Source organism: Puntigrus tetrazona, chromosome 5, assembly GCF_018831695.1.
Source record: "Puntigrus tetrazona isolate hp1 chromosome 5, ASM1883169v1, whole genome shotgun sequence".
NCBI lineage: Eukaryota > Metazoa > Chordata > Actinopteri > Cypriniformes > Cyprinidae > Puntigrus > Puntigrus tetrazona.
This window is the reverse complement of record NC_056703.1, coordinates 22,209,238-22,227,250: the sequence shown is the minus strand read 5'-3', so window position 1 is coordinate 22,227,250 and position 18,013 is coordinate 22,209,238. Positions and strand designations below refer to the sequence as shown.

The 18,013-nt window shown below is 37.6% G+C and overlaps 2 protein-coding genes across 2 annotated transcripts in view; both read left to right on the top strand.

The window, feature by feature from the left end:
• The first annotated feature begins 62 nt into the window (after window positions 1-62).
• Window positions 63-11,912, top strand: tmem248 (transmembrane protein 248). The gene is made up of 7 exons (XM_043240728.1): window positions 63-295; window positions 2,367-2,525; window positions 3,646-3,931; window positions 6,970-7,120; window positions 8,546-8,729; window positions 9,340-9,483; window positions 9,595-11,912. The coding sequence occupies exons 1-7, from the start codon at window positions 293-295 to the stop codon at window positions 9,613-9,615; spliced, it is 948 nt and encodes a 315-aa protein (XP_043096663.1). The 5' UTR covers window positions 63-292; the 3' UTR covers window positions 9,616-11,912.
• Window positions 11,913-15,715: 3,803 nt separating this feature from the next.
• LOC122345718 (rab effector Noc2-like) overlaps window positions 15,716-18,013 on the top strand; it is a 73,697-nt gene continuing 71,399 nt past the window's right edge. The window contains exons 1-3 of the mRNA XM_043240133.1: window positions 15,716-15,796; window positions 17,606-17,696; window positions 17,802-17,945. Of these exons, the coding sequence (XP_043096068.1) occupies window positions 17,620-17,696; window positions 17,802-17,945 (221 nt within the window). The 5' untranslated portion in view covers window positions 15,716-15,796; window positions 17,606-17,619. The remainder of the gene's footprint in view (window positions 15,797-17,605; window positions 17,697-17,801; window positions 17,946-18,013) is intronic.

Here is an 18,013-nt window from a genome sequence, read left to right as displayed (position 1 = left end):
CTCGCGTGATCGGGGCGTGCGTAGAGAAGTGAAAGTAACGCGATTGGTTCTGCTGGTTCCTAAACACAGAAGACATCTACAGTCGGTTTCCGTCAGCCAGCGGCTCGCTATAGACTCGAAGGCCAAGTAAAACCGCGTTTTGAGAATATAGCGCACGGGCGAATAATGGGAAGGGGCGTTGTGCGCTCTTATACCGCTGTCAGCTGTGTGTTTGTCGCTCAGGCCCGTTAGGCTCCAGTCAGTTAGCTTTAGCCGCCTGCAGCTGTCGTGCGCGCGCACTCGCGGGGGCAAAATGGTGAGTTTGAGATTTCCAGCTTGTTTTACGTTCATCGCTTAACGGGTCGTGTCTGTGTGCTTGGGAATGGTTGCGTAACCGGTCAGCCGCATAGCTGCTCGCGTCGCACGTTGCCAGATCGAGCCGTTTATGTGGGAACGGTAACGATACGTGACGTTCGGACCGGAGCTCGTAGCTAACGCGGGCAGCTAGATGTCGGCTGTGTGTCAAAACAGAGTCGCTTGCCTTTGCTGCATTTATATGTGCCAGAGACCCGTCAGCGATGCCCAGCAAATCCTTTCTACGTGGCTTACTGTAGTTTGACTTGAGGTCTCCGTGTAGATTTGACAGCTAGATATGTGCTGCAGACTGTGACTAAGAGGTCGAGAGATTCAGGCCGTCATCGGCAGTCTAATAGGAGCAAATATTAGACATAGACCTAGTGGACCTGCCGGTTAGAAAACAGGGAACACGACCATAAGGAACTTAACGATTACGATTTTATTTCTTCAGTTTTTTTTAAAAAAATGTTTCCTTCACAACTTATGAGCGAGAAATGTTTGTAATAATGTTTACCTAAGAAGTATTTTTCTCGAGGCCATTTTGGATTCAGCAGAACAAGTATAGGACCTAACAAATCACACATTTTTGTGAAAGGTCACATATTTTTACACAATAATAATAATAATAATAATTTAACACTTTAAAATTCCATAAAAAAAATAAGTTGTACATTTAAAGGCTGACGGGCGTAGACACCATGAGTTTTGATTTTTGCGAAAAGCTTTTTTTGTATTTTTTTGCATTTGATGTGGGGAAAATTATTTTAGGTTTGGAACAATTTGAGATAAGTAAAGAACTACAGAAATGTAAAATGCGCTCTATGCATGTTCCAGCACCCAGCGCAGTTGCTCAGTAAATAAACTTCAAAATCAATTTTTCTTTACAGTTCTTGTGGTACTTCAACAGTCTGGTGAGGCCTCCCTCAACAGTCTTTTGTCAATTCTTGAAATTGTTTCTAGTTTAAACAGAACAAATATAGGACCTAACCAACCAGTGATGCTGTTTCTGAAATTCTTGTTTTATTTAATGCCTTTCACTGATTTTTTTAGAGGTGCCATATTCAAATCAAGAGTAATTATAGACGTGTGTATATATAAATACCAAAGTGGCGTAAAAGAGTAAAACTTATTGCGTTACAAACCAGTTATTAAACAATTAAGTTAAATATTGATGAGACTGGTGTAATGAAGACGGCACGTTTAGAATGTTGGCGTAATATTTAGAAGAAAAACAATGCTTTGTGTATCTTGATGAATTTATTTTGATAATCAGAATGCAGCAGTAAGGCCTCAACTCACAATAATGTGAGGTTGTGTTACATATGTTGCATAATGCACAAAGCAGCATGAGCTTGTAACCCATGCCACACTGTCTCTCCTGTGACTTAGGGAAGACATTTCTTGATATTTAATTGTATTAATGTAAACTTAATGTAGTTGAACAGTTTATTAGCCACTCTGAAGATGTCTGGTTATTTACTGATAGTATTTTCTCTTTATTCCTTTTGTCAACTCAGTGTGTGTGTGTGTGTGTGTGTGTGTGTGTGTGTGTGTGTGTGCGCGCGCGTGTGTGTGTGTGGGGTGTGGTGTTTCTGCTTGCATTTCTACTCCAAACAGTTTTGACAGTATCTCTGGTTGTCCTCAACCCAGTTGAGTTCTAATCCTCTAATTATTTGCAAACTGCAATAATGTTTGATTTTGTGATGAGTAATCCCTGTTAATATTGTTTAGGTCTTAATGACTCTAAAGCAAGTTGTTAAACCTCAAGGTTCAGCTGTTGTCATACATAGAAATAATACACCAATAAGATCCACATATTGACTTAAGGCCATATGTTAGTGCTTAGCAAACCTTTGTTCCTTAAAGGTAAGATTAAGTACACGAACCGGTTCTTATTCATATGTTTTCTGTTAATTATAATTTGCTGGCATGTGCTTGTGAACTGAATGAAAGCGTTGATGTAGGTGAAAGTTTTCCTACACTTGAGGGACTTTTTTTTTTTTTTTTCTCCTCTCTGTCTCTTGCTGCAGGTGTTATTGTTGAATCCACTGGAGAATCTAAAGACCTACATAAGTAACCGTCCACCGCTGGTCATTTTTATGGTCAGCGTCAGCGCTGTGGCCATCGCTTTCCTCACTATAGGATACTTCTTTAAGATTAAGGAAATCAAATCTCCTGAAATGACTGAGGTAGGAAATGCTTTGGTTTAAGCTCAAACGTTTCAGCTGTGAACCTTTGAAATGAGAATGTAGTAGGTAATGATAAGTAAACTGTTATTTTAATATTATTTTATATTATGATATAATTAATTGGTATTTTGAATTAACTAATTATTGTTGTATATTAACTTTGCTTTGTGTTGTATTTTGTTATAATTATATTTATGTTGTAATTTTTTTTATTAACTTGGTATTAGGTTTTATTTAATTATTTCAGTCTGTCATCAAGGCTAAATTTTTATTCTAGTTTAAATGGTTTTAATGTTTCTCTCTCTAAAGGTGCCGTATGTCAGTTTTTGACTCTTTTAAGCCAAAAAATAAAATGAAGGCTTCACAGACAGGGCTTGGACTAAGCCAGGATTAGTTCAATTAAGACATTTAAATGATTTTTATAAACATGCTTAAAAAAAACAATACTGGGGTCGATCTTGAGACAAAACATAGGCACTGATGTATTTTAAGATCAGTCAGTGCAACTTTATTGAAACAGCTAAGACTTAGCTAGTACTAGCTTAGCTTAGTTTAGGACTAGTCCTGTCTGTGAAACCAGGGGAAGATGTTTGTAGTTATTTAGGAAACATGTTATGTTTACATAAGAAATATTATTTTCTAATATATAAATATTTATTAACAAAAATAAATAATGCTATTGCTGGTAATTCTACTCTGAAAAGTGCATTCTGGGGTGGAGTACCTTTGTTTTTGCAGTACCCACTTCAACTGTCTTACATACTGCACCTTTAAATAAATTTTAATTTATTTAAAGTTTTATTAAATTTTTTGTAATTATTTCTACTATTAGAAGTTTGCAGTTCCTCTACATGCATTTTGAATGTATAAAGATACATCTTGACCATTCATTGGTAAAAAGATTATATTTAAATAGCAATTTTTTTTATCTAATATTACATGATACTTTATTTCAGCATTATTTCAATTACGGCAAACACTTTGTAATAGTTTCAATTAATAACGACACCGTATTAGACATGAATGTATGAGAATCTTGTTCACTTGGGTGTTATTAGGAAATTTCAGAGATGAGCTTTATTTGAAATGAATCAATTTGCGAAACAAATTTCTCCTCTAGGATTGGAACACGTTCCTCCTTCGATTCAATGAGCTTGACTTTTGCATCTCAGAAAACGAGACCCTCAAACACAGCTTGAACGAGTCCATCACTCCAGAGAGCACAGTGACCAGCAGTCAAACGCGATCCAGCACCCAGTCCCCTCCCCTGTTAGAGGACCCCGGGCCGATCAACATCTCTGTGCCCATCACATTGACCCTGGATCCGCTGAGGCCGTTTGGGGGCTACTCGCGCAATATTACTCACCTCTATGCCAGTGTGCTTGGGCAGCAAGTTGGCCTTGCTGGTATGTCTCTATTCTTTTTCAACCTCTATGTGTTTGTTTGAAATTGACCTTGGATGTGTGCCATCTGATAACATACCTCCACGTGGTCAGTGATTTTTGTCAGCTGTTTTTTCAGCTGTTTTTCCACACGGACCATTTTCTTAACCACTTCCACTTCCTAACTTAAAAACATGTAACCGCAGTTCCTTGCAGAATTAGATTCCAAGCGTGGGGTTGTGCTCCGGCGTGGCTCAAGCGCAGATCAGTCGAATATTTTGAGGAGTATGTGTATGACGCCAGAATCGTGGAATATATGACCCAAATAAGCAGTCTGCCACGCTTTGTTCTGACCGCCTGTGGAAACAAGCATTACTATAAGTTGCTCCACCAATGGTAATTAATTTTTTAACACTCAGTTAGTTCATATCAAATCAAACCCCGCTAATTATTTTTATTGTCATTCTCAAATTAGTAATGTTAACATTGACTTTGAGTAAAGTGTGTAATTAGCGTGTCGTTTTTCAATTTATGTACTGTCTAACCTCTAATTGTCACATCGTTTGAATTTCATATTAAGAAATTCTTTTAACCCAAAAAGCAAACTTTGCTTGTCTTTTAAAATACAAATGTGACCCGTGCTGTCAAAATAAGTCGCAATGCGCACCGACTAATTTTGAGCTAATTTTGGCCAAAGAAGTGAAAGAATTTGAGGTTTTACAAAAATTGAGTTCATTAAGCACTCTTCTAGCAATCCGAATGCCCCTAAATAGTGATTTGACATCTAAAATGATCTTTATTTGCACGTTTTCTGAAAGAAGTACCTGTTGCAAAGTGCAGCGTTCCAGCTTTGTGAATATTCATATTGATGAAAACAAAATGATCGCAGTGATGAAGGGTGTGCATGAGATGGGCCTTTTTTGCAAACTTGCGAAGTATGTTTTGGCAAGTTTCACACAATCACATGAATGTTTGTCTGAGGAAAAATCTGATGTGTAACAATATATTTGATCCATGCGTTACAGTAGAGGTCAATGTTAGTCATGCATTACAAGAAAAGACGGAATCATTTGCTGCTCTTGAAATACTATTTATATGCATCTTTGTTCTTATTTTTAATAATAAATATTATTATTATTATTATTATTAAGAAAAGAATTGGAGAAAATATGCAACGTTGTTTGGTGAATTTACTTAGTAATCTTTAATTCTATTTTTCTCTAAATCAGATCTGCTGCCTCTTTTGCCTTCAAACTCAGTAATTTGAAATCATTTTAAAAGTCATATATGATTTTGAAGGTATTTTAATGAAGAGTGCGTAAATAAAAATAAATAATTTTTGAAAATGTGCGCTTTCCAACTAATTCTGTCATTAAGGGTCACAAATCTTTACCTAATGTCATCAGAAGCACATTTAAAACTGGAATATAATTTAAATGTAATTCACATGTGTTTTATATAATCCTTTCTGCATTACAGTCCACCTTAAATAACCTTTTGGCATTTAATTATTCCAGCTGTTGTGAGAATAAGCTATAAATAAACAGGATTCTCACGGGCGAATGAGGCCATAGCCCGTACTTGCCGGGACAGCTTCTTTATGTTTAGAGATTCCTACAAAAACCATACCACTCAAATTAGAAAACATTATTATTATTATTATTATTATTATTATTATTATTTATTATTATTATTATTAGCTAATGGTGGTCAATAAGCCTAAAGTAAAGCAATAGTTTGTCTGGCTGTTTATGTACTTGATTTTGGATTATTTTTAACTTAGTTACAAGACTGCAGCTTTAACTGTATACATGTCTATATGTAGAAACAGCCATGACTCCTTCTCCACTATTATGTTATTTGTTTTCTGTGCCTTTCTGAACGCGGGTTCATGCTTCGGGTACACCCCCTAAAAGCCGTGTTATACTTTCGGAAGTGGACTTCTTGTATTTACCAAATGTGTACGCTGGTGGCGCAATCGGCTTAAACTGAAAATAAACATGTGAACACACAGAGTTATTGCGCATTAGGCTATCTTTACATTGTTTTATGGACTAATTGCAGAAGTGTGGGTAGCGACAGACTATATGCAGCATATGCAGCTGGTGCTTTCCCAGCCTAGAGATGGTCACAGTCATTTGGAGGCACGCGTACACCCTCAGAAGACATAGTGGACCATAGTGGACACACGCAGCACACATACCCACCCCCGCATCGTATGATGCCAGTTCTGTTGACATCGCCAAGCCCTGTTTAAGATATTTGTCTTTAAGATATTATTTTAAGATGTTCGATTTCGAAATATCATTTATCCCTGTGATGGCAAAACACTGATCAAAATCCAGAATGCTGATTTGGTGCTAAAGAAAACTTTATTACCAATATTCCAATATTGTGCTTCTTAAGATAATAGTTTCCACAAAAGATATTTTCATGTATCTTGCTAGCCTCAATTATTTGAATAGTAATGTTCAACATATATGGCCATATATGTTGAACATTACTATTCAAATAATTGAGGATGAAAAAAACAGTCATAAAGGTCAGTTGAAATTGAGATTACAGCTGAATAAATAAGCTTTCTATTAATGCATGGTTTGATAGGATGAGATAAAACTATTTGAAAGTCTGGAATCTGAGAGTGTTTATTAAGTATGAAGTATAAAGTTTTAATATATTTACGGAATGAAGTTTACAAAATATCTTAATGGAATATGATCTTTACTTAATATCCTATAGAGTTTTGGCATAAAAGTAAAAAAACCCCACTTTGTACACAATTTAGCCTTTTGGCTTTCTTTCTCAGTCAGACTGATCAGTTATAAAACTTATTGCTGTGTTGTTGTTGTTATTTCTGTCTCTCTCTCTCTCTCTCTCTCTCTTTCCTAGTGTTTTGGCTGAATGTAGTCCAGTTGAAACAATGGTCCATTGTGCACAAAGGGATAGCAGTGGGAGAGAGGCCTGAGCTGAATACCTTCTAGATATCACTTGCAGGCACATCTAAGCTCCCTTTGTTTTGCAGAACATGCTGACTCTGTGTGGGTGTGTTTGTGTCATTAAAGGCAGAGAGGCCCATGAAGAGATGAACATCACATTCACTCTGCCGGTAGCCTGGAACTCAGATGAGTGCGTTCTGCATGGTCGTTGTGAGCAAATGGTCTTCAGCACCTGTATGACCATCACAGCAGCTAGTAATGTCTTCCCAGTCACAGTGTAAGTGCCCAGAAGTCGCCTCACATTTGTGTATTTATTTTATCCGTAAAGATAGGCAGCGGCTATTAGATGCTATTTACACTAATTGCAAATAGCAGCCTTTTTTTAGTGATATGCTATATATACTAAGTGAAAATTAGAATATTTTCTTAGCATATATGCTATTTACTTAAAAATAGCAGCATTATTTAAGTCCAAATAGTGTTTTCTGCTATACTACTGCAGGTGGCAATCATCTGCACCTCAGTATTGAAGTACATTATAAAACAGAATGCAACCTATTGAGTGTAAATGTTCATTTTAATTCAAATTAATAAATAGATGCCATGGTTGACACACTTATTGGGAGAATAAATCCCTCACTACACCTACCCTAACCCTGCCCAATATTCTATTTTCATCTTTTTGATTATTTCCTTCATTATTGGTGAACATAAATGCTTTTAGAATTTCGAACATCGATCACGTTTTACCGTCTATGCCACTGAAACTGATATCATGCAGGCATCTTTTTGTAATGATGACCATCCCAGAGTTAGGGTTCATTTAAAGTACACACAACAGTAGTTACATACCACTTGTCTTCTGTAGGGATGCTGGAAAGTTTGAGTAATATTAGTAAATATTAGCAATATATGCACCTAGTTTATATGCTCCTTTTTTCTTAGAAAAACTTTATCTTACCCAATTTTCCCTTACTATGTTAGCATATTAAATGTTGGAGGTTTTCATCTCAGTTTTTTCACTCAGATTTGTGTGCTAAGTAACTAAGAAATGAGTGTTTAAAGGGATCACACAAAAATGCTAATTTGCTTATAATTTACTCACTCTCAGGCCATCCGAGATGTAGATTTTTCTTTAGTAGACCAGTAAATATTTTTTTTAGTTTGTTTAGTCCCTGGTCTTTGGTGGTTTATAAAATGCAAGTCAACTGCTTCTGGTACTTGAGAGTCAAAAAAGCATATATCTGCAAGGCCAAATGAATACCTGTGACTCCTTATGATACTCTGATGAAGCAAAATGATTGACCTGTGCAAAAAAACTGAACATCAGCTATGATCCACAGCCTCAGTAAAATCGAGTGGAGTGATGTCTGGTTTACAAAAACATCCTTTTGAGTGTGTTTTTTTTTTTTTTTTAAGTGAACTGGATGAATCCGTTCACTCAAACCCAGGTACCATGTTGATGTTATGAGTATGCGATGTTACTGTTGGCTATGATTTCCAGGTGGTAATGCTGTAAATAATGTTTAGTTACTTGCACAGACCAATAGTTTCAAAAAGAACATACACAGAGGGCACATGTAAGACTTTAAGCAGTGTACAGTTGTGTTACATAACTGGGAGTAGTATTTTAAGGGTCCTAATTGAGGTTTCTTTCATCTGTAATGAGTAACTCATACCTTGTTTTGCAAATCCTCTGCAGGCAGCCGCCTCACTGTGTCCCAGAGACCTACAGCAATGCCACATCCTGGTACAAGATTTTCACCACAGCACGAGACTCAGACACTAAGTACACACAGGAGTACAACCCGTTCTGGTGTTACAAAGGTGCCATTGGGAAGGTGTATCACACACTCAATCCCAAGCTCACTGTCATCGTTCCAGATGTGAGAGTTGTTTTTTTTTTTGCCTTGTGTTAATAGCAAACAAAACACCCTATTAACCACATAGAAACACAAACATATAAGTCCTGTTTTTACCTGGTATTAGGATATGCTTTCCTAAACACAAGTGGTCTGCTGAGATCCATTACGGTTTGCACCTTGCCTTAAAGGAATAGTTCACCCAAAAATTTAAATTACCCCATATTCCCCACCAAGCTATCTTAAGTGTATATGACTTTCTTCTTTCAGACGAACACAGTCTGAGTTTTTTAAAAATGTATCCTTGCTCTTCCAAGCTTGGAAATGCTGGTGGATAGTGGCCATTATTTTGAAGCTCCGTAAATCGGATATATTCGCGAGTACCGTGTCGTTATACTAACCTATACTCCTTCGGTAGTTTATCACATGTCCTTCGGCAAATGGCCGCTTGCTCGTAACTGAGAGCACGTCTCGGCTGACCTCTGACTTGACCTATAATGCAGCTTACTAGAAATATTTACAAAAAAATCTTAAATGCAGTATTCACATTAAAAAAAAAGAAAAGAAATGAGTTGTGTTGTGCAGGTTGTCATATCCTCACTATAATTCAAGCATTCGTTTTCTTTCCTGATAGGACGATCGCTCTCTCATTAACCTGCACCTCATGCACACCAGCTACTTCCTGTTTGTGATGGTCATCACAATGTTCTGCTATGCAGTCATCAAGGGCAGGCCTGGCAAAGTTCGACAGAACAACCCAGATTTCTGTCCAGAAAAGGTATGGTTTGGTATACGAGATCTGTGTGGTAGAGACGTTGTGCAGTTGCTGACTTGCTCCCAACAAACAAGTGTACCAGTTGAATGCTAAAAATGCATGTTTTTCTCACAGGTGGCCTTGTCTGCGGGATAAATGGGGGTGAAGGTGAACATCTGAACCGAAGCATATCGGAAAGGGAAGTGAGAAAACTACATGTTGCCTACTGAACCCAAGAGAAGGGTGCAAAAAAAAAAAAAAAGCTCTGTGAATGCATTACTCTGCAATGTTGGGTCATTCCAACCAAAGACTTTTAAGTGCCTGTATCTACTGTGTAAATAATGATAGGACTCTTAAATTCAGTACAGAAGCAGTCTGCCTGAGCTTCCCCCTGCACCCTGTGCCATCCTGTAAATGTTCAGTATATCCAGTATCAACAGAGGACAGTGTTTGGCTAGAAATGCTCAGATGGAAAATATCACCTCTACTAAATCTGATCCTTTTTCACGCTCGCTCTTTGTGTTCTTGATCGGATCACTTCCTGTGTCATTCTATTTCTCTGGAGGTGACCTTTTGCCTTCTCATTCCTCTCGTGTCTTTGTCTTAACCGACCCTTTCGTATGTGTCCATTGCGGATTCTGCAGTGGCATTTCTTTTGATTCCTCCTTTGAGGACGGGCAGATGCGTGGATCTCTGCCATGTACCATGATCAACCTGCTGGTCATGATCTTTGGACGAGTTCCACTAGAAGTGACAGCAGGCTTCCGTACGACACGCTTCTTTTATCATCGAACCCACGCCGGTTTTATTGCGAACGTGTCTAAGTGAGAAGCCCGAGTGGAGGTTGGACACGGCGTTTGAATAAATTACTTTTAAAAGCAAATAAAACCACCAGACATCTTACTCGGAATGTCACCGTGTCGGCGAGTCGAGATAAAAGGCCTGTTCTCGGATCGATGGATTTGTGTGTTGAAATCTTAATGAACGCAATGATTAATGGCTTTGGGCTTCACGTCTCCGTTTCTAGACACTTCAAATGAATGTATTTGTAAAATCAGCAAATTAACAGCAGTGATGCAGCATCGATCTCTTGTACATGTAACATTGTAGTTAAAAAAAAAAATGTAAATCATTATTGTAGATATTTTTTGTAATCGCATTACTTTCCAGTTTTGTTTTTTTACAAAACCATTTCTACCTTCATCCATTGTGTTTCTTGCCTTTTTTTGTGTTTCATGCTTCATTTGATACTTAAGCAACGCCGGTTTCGTTTTAATCTTAGTGCAATATCTGATCTGTCTTTTGGCCTTCCAAACCTTTAGTTATTCTTATTGTCATTAGGTTTTCATTTCCACAGAGTGAAATGCATATCGTGCGTCATATCGCGTGACACGTATTACGAGAGAGCGCTTTCCTCCTCCATTCTGTCTAGTTCAAGCTTTTAAGCATCTTTGTCCTCTCCACCTACAAAGTCCACTGCTCTTTAGCGACAAACCCATTTTCCCATCATGCCTTGCTTAATTACGGCCCTCTTAAGCTGCATCAGTCACGGTTCATCAGCACTCCCCTTCTCTCGCCCTATATTAAAGCCCATAATAAACACGCATCCAACCACTAATGTGCCTTTGCACGGTCTCACCCATATTCGCCACACTTTGATCCGTTCAACCTGCTGAATTCATTTTGAGTGTGTACTGCTCACAGTGACTTCCTCCCCATTTCATATCCAATTCGGAGTCAAAACCGCAGTAACAGTTGGGAAAGATAGAAATTCATTTGTGCTTTTTCTGTTTATGCATAAGAGCAAACGCTTGTTTGTTTTACTCGCCAAACCCATCCTACGGTAACTAGATTTTCGAGTGTTAATTATGCTTTGAAACCTCTTTGAATAGCAATATCTTGCATTTGGGACGTTAATTTGTACGCTCTACTGAAGCGTTTGTGCTTTTTTTTTTTTTTTTTGAGACCTTTGCTCACGTCTAGTTTCTTTTTGGGATCGTGAGATGACTTTAAACCGTTCTGATGGCTGTAGGAGCCGTTCTGATAGCAAAAGTATTCTGCTTCATAATGCATAATTTCTGCGTTCATTAAAGTTGGCCTTTCAGTGCTCCTGGAGGACAATGGAAAATGACAACGAATTCCATGGATGCTGCCTGATGCTCAGATCATATTGATCTTCCCCCCCCTTGTCCTTCCTTTGGGCTTGTAGCATTTGAGTGAAGTGTATTTGTAAGTGGTAGAAGGTCCTTTCCTTGTCCGAACTTGCGGCGCGAACTCTCGCCGGTTTCCTCGTGTCGGCGAGAGTTGTCGCAAGCCCTTCGACTCGTCATGATGCATGATTGTAAATGTTCTACCTGCTGACCTGTTTGTATGAGGACAATCCCTCTGTTTTTGTTCTGTTTGTAAAATATCGTAGGCACATGCTTTGCTGAATAAAATCTAAGAAAAATGTCTTTGGTGTCATTGGCGTTTCTTTCTTGCTTCGTTATAACGCTAATTTAATCCAAAATTGTTATTTGACTCGAATCGTACGGATCAGGGTTAGTAATAAAACAATGTAACATTCATTAATGGAAAATGGTTTGCTTTAGAACATGTCAGAAATTGAAGTGGCTGGTTTTATGTGGAGAGCGTGACGGATGCACTCTATTCTGCTGAAGGCCATCTGGGCGTAACTAATTGTATTTTCTGTCAATAACGGATTTGATTGCCGCCGCGGCCAGTTTACCTGAGGAGCAGGAGCCTGACATTTCACCATTTACTTTCTACTTTGTCAGATGAATAAGCAAGAATAGACACTTTTAAAGAGTTTTTAAAGCAGTTATTAAGCAAGTGATTTATTGTAAGAATTGTGCATTTGTCATCGTTTTCTTTCCTCCCCATAGTCAGTTTTTGCATAGCCTTATTTTAACTGAAAACAGCCATTGATCATTTTGATTGTTATTGACCGGAGAAAAATTGTTCGGGCGTGCTGAAACACATTTACTAATTAAAACAATGCATTAAAATAAAACAATCAAGAAATATGTACCCTCAAAATATCAGTCAGTTCTTTTTGGTTGACAAATATGGCTTTTAATGTTTTAAGACCTAATGAGGGAACAACCGCACACTGGCTTAACCATATGGTTTATTTACTAACCAACGGTTTAACTAGTAGCTTTTTTCAAGGTATCGATATTTTAATATATAATATATAAACAAATTCTACAATAGAAATTCTCCATTTAAAAGTCTGCTTTCATTACATAATTGACTTTTCCCTGAATGTGCTCCAATGGGCAAAATGTTTAATTATAAAATATGTTTTGAATACTAATGTAAGAGCCTGCTGGTCAGGCTAATTCTAGCTGGTATATATTTATTATTATTATTATTATTATTATTTTAAAGGTAATTTATTAATGTTTTCAGCAGCCATTACTTCAATCTTCAGTGTCACATAATCCTTCAGAACAACCTGATTTGGATCTCATAAAACATTTCTTGTCATCAAGTCATAAATCGGGAATCTTTGATGAATAGAAATTTTGGTGTTTTGCTATAGGTCAGTGCCCTGAACATAAAGGTAAAATCATATACATGGAAATGCATGCATTTGCATTTACAGATTCAAAAAATACAGGTCCCACCTCAGGAAAAGCACATTGTTTAGACGTTTGAACAAAAACCCCACCCAACCTACAGGCAGAAAGAAAATACACCTGTCAGTGCTAACTCTACAGCAGTTTTTTTTTTTAATACCTCAGGGATAAGAACATTTTATTAGTGGCACAGCATGCTGCTTTCCAACTGTGTTTTTCCTCCTCCTCCTGTGTCTGTCTGTCTCTCTGTGTGTGTGTGTGTGTGTGTGTGTGTGTGTGTGTACTTTTTCACAAGCGCCTGTTGCTAAGTTACCCCCTGAGCAGAAACACTGGCCTCTTGGCAGGTAGCAATTCACAGATTCAGAGTTTCCAGTGTTTGTTTTTCATTTTTTCCCCCCAGATTAGTCTGTGACTTATTAATAAGGAAATTTAATTAACATGAAAATGTTTAATTTTAAACTCGTATTTGTATTTATTCCTACTGCGTCGCGGGCACTTTTATGTTCTGCGCCGGCATTTGGCGTCTCCGTATTTTATTTCACGTCCTACCAAAAAAATCACAATAAACACATTTTTTTTTGTACCATAAAGTTAATCACTAAAAATCATCTACTGATTTATTGCACTTCCTCTTTTCACCTTGGAAACTCGCGCGCGTTCGCCGGGAGGGAGCACGTGGTCAGCTCCAGCATCTGCTGCGGTGGGAAGGTGTGACCTCGGATTTTCCCCCCTGTCTCTCTCTCTCTTTGCAGAGTTGGAGATAAACTACCGCGTGGCTGTCCTCCAAAGCGACCGCCTAACCTCCAAGCACACAGTAAACACCTTCACACCATTATCCGCGGAAGTACCTTGTTTTCTGTGACACCTGCTACCTTTTTCGGGCGTGCGCAGCTTTGACCCTGCCAATGGGAGTTTGTGTCCGACAGCTGAGAGGCGTTTTGGGAAGAAAATAAATAACTTCTACTGGTTGTTTCCAGTGGAAACATCACGTCTCAAGGTAATGCATGCTGCTGCTGGGTTTACACCATCTGTTTGTTTTCCCTTTATATTGCTTGGTTGGAAATTAAGCAGTTGAGCAACTAATTAAGCAGTCGTTTTTAATCAGGACAAATGTGATAATATCAGCAGTCAAGTGCATTAGATAACATAATATTAAAATATGTGAGGCCAAGCATATGGGGCCAGAAATTTTCTTCAAACTAGCTTCACTTTCTTTCTGAACTGTTTTTGTTTCTAACCATCTGCTCTCCATGTGTTTTTGTGTATTTCTGAATTAATCTCTGTTCAATTTTTGTTCACCCTGAACATGACCCAACTAGAAAGCTTCTCAAAGTTTTATTGCTGTTGATTTATCGCTCAAAACCTAACAAACTTGTTTTTGTTTTGTTTGAAAAGTATATTTGCTCTCTTTTTTTTCCTGGTAAATAAATAATACCTTTGCAATGATGACATTGACACGTTTATAAATGTTTCTTTATTTTTATGAGCATCGGGTGATTTTATTGGCTTGGACATTTTATTGACCGAACTTGTGCAATTATTAAACAAGCTAGTAAAACCCAATTTATAGGGTGCATTTAGAAGTAGTTTTATGGAATAATACTGAATTTACCCAGCGAAGGTGGCACAGAAGTGCCTCTGAAGTGGCATACGGGAGTTTTTATACAGACTGTTTAATGCTATTAAGAGTTGGTGTAAATTCACTGCAACTGCTGCAGACTTTTTCTGTTTTCATATATTATATTAAAGGTGGTCGAGTCACTAATGAAGTGGTATTTGGATATCTTTACACATTTATCTTTACACTTTAATGATGCTCAGAGGCGGCATAAATGCATTTACATGGCAACGATAAGTGTACGCTTTGACACAAAGGGCCAGAGCCGGCACAACTTAGTCTGGCTTTTAGCTTTATGCAATATTGTTTTTGCACAGAGCAGCATTAACTTAAGATGCTTTGTTTTTTTGTTTTTTTACACTATGAAAGAATTACACATTTCACGGGTGGCACAGAAGTGCTTCTGAAGTGGCATACATGCAGATGTCTTTACTCAGACTCTTTAAAGCTGCTTAGAGGTGGCTGTAAAGGATCAGTTCACCCAAAAATGAAAATTCTGTCATTTGCTCACCCTCAAGTAGTTTCACATTTGTATGTCCAGGCTGTTTTGTGTCACCACTGTCAGTGTTTTAATGCAATTGCAACTTTATACCTTCATACTAGGGACTGAGATGAATAGTCTGAATTTTAAACTTGCTTTTTCAGACACTTCATTAAAGTGCAGTCTTTGCGACCGCCGACCTCCCATGCAGCTTAACTGCGTGACCGCCGGTGAACAAACATACTCCGCGAGACATTTTACCGTGTACTCATCCCGTAATATTCTATTCTAAAGAGTTTAGTGCCGCAGCAGACCTGGCGAATGAGATTACTGTGATTTATCCCGACCGCTTTTAAAGGCCAGGTCAATAGTAAAGCCTTTAGCCTCTAGCACCTATGAGGCCTGTCTCAGTTTGGTTATACCACCGTCACTCTTTTGTTTCTTTATTCAATCACTGTAATCAGGAGCAGGATGTTTGGGATGAATTGTACTCTGGTCATGTGACCTGATCTATGGCAGTAGAGGCAACAAACCTGGTCTGAGATCAGTGTAATCAGGAGTTTCCTCCTCCTCCGCCGCCTTGTTTCCTCTACTCTCACTTTCTCATGCTGAGTGACGGTCAGAGTAACTCCACTTTATCCGTCCTCTTGTAAGGTAAACACTTTTTCTTGTGTGTCTGTGCTTGTTTTCTAACTGCTTTTAAGTGGATTAGACTTGAATGGATGCCAGATTGTTACCATCTTTTAAAAAGAAGCCTTGCCTGGACTAAGAGACATGTAGTTAATGTAATAGGGACTCTTTTTTTTTTTTTTTTTCCCTGTGTGATATTTAGAATGAGCAAGAGGAAGTGGGTGTTTTCTTTGAGGGAATGGATTGGTCATTTTGTATTCCAGGTTAAAAACAGTAGTTTGTATGCGTTGTCTTTGAATAAAAATCCCTACTTATTGTCGGTCAGGGCTGTCTGCAGCGTGTGAAATGCAAATGAAAGAAAGTACACAAGATTGTTTTTGATATCTGTTCTCTTCGAGTAAATAGTAGGGTTTGCTGTTTGTACTTTGCTAGACTTTTTTTTTCTTTCTCTAGAAATGGTGTTATTGGTTTGAGAGGAAATGCTGTACATATGCTATACATATACATAAGCCCGCTAGTGTAACGAAGTGGTTTGTTGGAGCCGTTGTCTTCTGTGCCTGAGGCCTGTGCAGCAGAGCCAAATAAAGAGCAGGAGTTCTCATGGAAATGTAAATAGACTTGGCCTCGCTTATCCATTAAAGTGTAGACTGTGTCTGTGTTAGACAGAGAGAAATGGAGAAATGAGCTAGTGCTTCAAGTGACTTAGACCTATGCACAATACATTACATGGGATTGATGTTTATAAATGTAGAACATATTAAAGTCCAAAGTCATGATTGTTTCAACAGCTAATCTAATCCATTTGTTTTGCTACAACATGAAGAGATCTATTGAACAAGATTTTTTTGTAATGATGTAATGTCCCCAACAGTAGTAGTAGAGCACATTAGAATAATATTAATATAAATTTATTAATAATAATATATATATAATGTACCCCGTTAATTGCCATATATATATATATATATATATATATATATATATATATATATATATATATATATATATATTAACACCAAAACACATTTGTAACATTTGTAACATTAACACCAAAACACATTTGTATTTGTAAGACTATTATTGAGGTTGTCTCCTTAGCCGGAAAGCGTTTCTTCTTATCTTATAAAAAGAGTGAAGTTATATTAATGTAGAATTTAGCTATTTCTATCATTTATTCAGTAAATTATAATAATCCTAAACTTAATCATCTTGAACGTGGCTACATTTGTTTCTTCAGTGTATAAATTTGCAAATATATTATGATGATGTTATTTATTGTTATCAAAGCCTATGTTATTTTATCAAAATATGTTTTTTTACTTTGTTGTTGTGTTTTCGTTTTTTTTATTTTTGTTTTACACAACCTCTTTCATTGAACTTGGATGTAACTCATTAATTATTAAAAAACAGGATCCATGCAGTACCTGCTCCAACATGTATTCCATTCCATTTAAGAAAATGTACTGTTGTTTTCATCATAAAGTGATATTTTAATGTTAGACCGCACAATATGTCTTCGTGTCTGGTATATGAAACTGTCATTTGGCAGGTGTTGCGAGATGAATCATCTAGTAATCAGTTGAGCCACGTCCTTCCACTTTCACATAATTAAATGTAAGCTCCATCACAACAAACAGCTAACACCTGTCAAAGCCAATGAGCGGCTGTGACGTTGAAGTTGAGTGCTTATTATATATTTATATTCACTCTAAAACAATTGCGTTCTCAAACCTACTTTATATTGCTACTGTTCTTTCGTGTTTTTACATCATACTTTAATTCACCTGAATATTCTCATAATGGTTTTTGACTTGTCGTTCTGATCTGTTACAGCTCCACAGTGAGACATGACAGACACCATGTTTGGCAGTGAGAATGAGCACTGGGTCTGTCCCAATGACAGACAGCTAATGCTTAGAGCAAAGTAAGTTTGTTTAAATCTGTTGCACAAATTGCATTTCAGCACGTCATTAAATGATTGATTTCTGATGAATGATATTTGTCTCGTTTGTGTTTGTGTTCCATCCAGGTTACGAACAGGCTGGTCCATTCACACATTTCAGTCCGAGAGACAGAGGAAAGCTCAGACCCTTGAGAAAAGAGAGCTGGATCTCATCATGAGTGTCATCCACCGCGCTGAACAGCTCGAGATCATTGAGCAACACCGGATTGGGTGAGACTTTATCAGTCTGCATCACATTTGTGCTTTTTCATGCTTTTTTCTGCTTTGTCACACAGTGT

Bases quoted from the DNA above. Each gene is read 5' to 3' on its own strand.
- tmem248 (XM_043240728.1), top strand. The intron at 2,526-3,645 runs GTAGGAAATGCT...TTTCTCCTCTAG, and splicing joins AATCTCCTGAAATGACTGAG to GATTGGAACACGTTCCTCCT. The intron at 3,932-6,969 runs GTATGTCTCTAT...GTGTCATTAAAG, and splicing joins GCAGCAAGTTGGCCTTGCTG to GCAGAGAGGCCCATGAAGAG.